The following is a 1,130-nucleotide window of genomic DNA, read 5'->3' as shown; positions in this document are numbered from 1 at the left end:
GAGGAGACCAGGTCTGGATGTTTCAGAGGACCTGAGGAGACAAGGTCTGGATGTTTCAGAGGACCTGAGGAGACCGGGTCTGTATGTTTCAGAGGACCTAAAGAGACCGGGTCTGGATGTTTCAGAGGACTTGAGGAGACCAGGTCTGGAAGTTTCAGAGGACCTGAGGAGACCAGGTCTGGATGTTTCAGAGGACCTGAGGAGACCGGGTCTGGATGTTTCAGAGGACCTGAAGAGACCGGGTCTGTATGTTTCAGAGGACCTGAAGAGACCGGGTCTGGATGTTTCAGAGGACTTGAGGAGACCAGGTCTGGATGTTTCAGAGGACCTGAGGAGACCAGGTCTGGATGTTTCAGAGGACTTGAGGAGACCAGGTCTGGATGTTTCAGAGTACTTGAGGAGACCAGGTCTGGATGTTTCAGAGGACTTGAGGAGACCGGGTCTGGATATTTCATAGGACTTGAGGAGACCGGGTCTGGATGTTTCAGAGGTCTTGAGGAGACCAGGTCTGGATGTTTCAGAGGACCTGAGGAGACCAGGTCTGGATGTTTCAGAGGACTTGAGGAGACCAGGTCTGGATGCTTATGGAGGGAATGTTGATCCGCTCTGGTCTGATGGAGGACCTGGTCCACAGTCCTGACTCTTCAGCAGTTGTTGATCTAAAACCAGTTTACAGTTTTCTGCACTGATGGAGCTCTAACAGAAGTGTAATCTTCACATGCAGCACCAGTGCAGTGAAGATCACGACCATCTGCTCAGAGATTTGTACAGATTAAAATAATCTGTTGGTCAGATTATGTAAATTCAGTCTTCACAGTTTTCTGTTGAGGAACATTCATTAATTTTGGACCCAGTTTGTCCAGACTGGTGAACCTGTGTTTGGAGAATGTTTGGGGTTTTTTCCACATCTTCCTGTTGGAGAACAAAGCTGGTAGTTTGGTGTCACAAGGCCTTACCTGGAGGAGGGGCGTGTCTGCTCGAGATAAGGAGGTAGGAGGAGACTGGGACACCTTGGCCAGGTCCAGCAGCACTTCTTAGTGATGCAGCGGTTCTTGTGAGCTCTCCGTCTCCAGCAGGGTGATGACGATGGCGCTGGTGTTGTCGGCACGCAGCATTCGCTGGCGCCAGCG

At 50.9% G+C, this 1,130-nt stretch overlaps 2 protein-coding genes across 2 annotated transcripts in view; one reads left to right on the top strand and one right to left on the bottom strand.

The window, feature by feature from the left end:
- The window catches only part of LOC106511809 (uncharacterized), a gene marked incomplete at its 5' end in the record, with an annotated part of 1,702 nt that extends 1,202 nt beyond the window's left edge, over positions 1-500 (top strand). The window contains one exon of the mRNA XM_014000542.1: positions 4-500. Coding sequence (XP_013855996.1) covers positions 4-457 — 454 coding nt within the window. The remainder of the gene's footprint in view (positions 1-3) is intronic.
- A 26-nt stretch (positions 501-526) lies between these two features.
- On the bottom strand, positions 527-1,130 carry LOC106511810 (protein phosphatase 1D; the record flags this gene model as incomplete). The annotated part of the gene is given in 1 exon segment (XM_014000543.1): positions 527-1,130. A coding segment is annotated over 1 exon segment (96 nt), but the record flags the coding sequence as incomplete, so codon positions are not given.

The sequence above is a fragment of the Austrofundulus limnaeus genome, unplaced genomic scaffold (genome assembly GCF_001266775.1).
Source record: "Austrofundulus limnaeus strain Quisiro unplaced genomic scaffold, Austrofundulus_limnaeus-1.0 Scaffold3256, whole genome shotgun sequence".
NCBI classification, from domain to species: Eukaryota; Metazoa; Chordata; class Actinopteri; order Cyprinodontiformes; family Rivulidae; genus Austrofundulus; species Austrofundulus limnaeus.
This window is presented reverse-complemented; position numbering and strand designations above follow the sequence as displayed.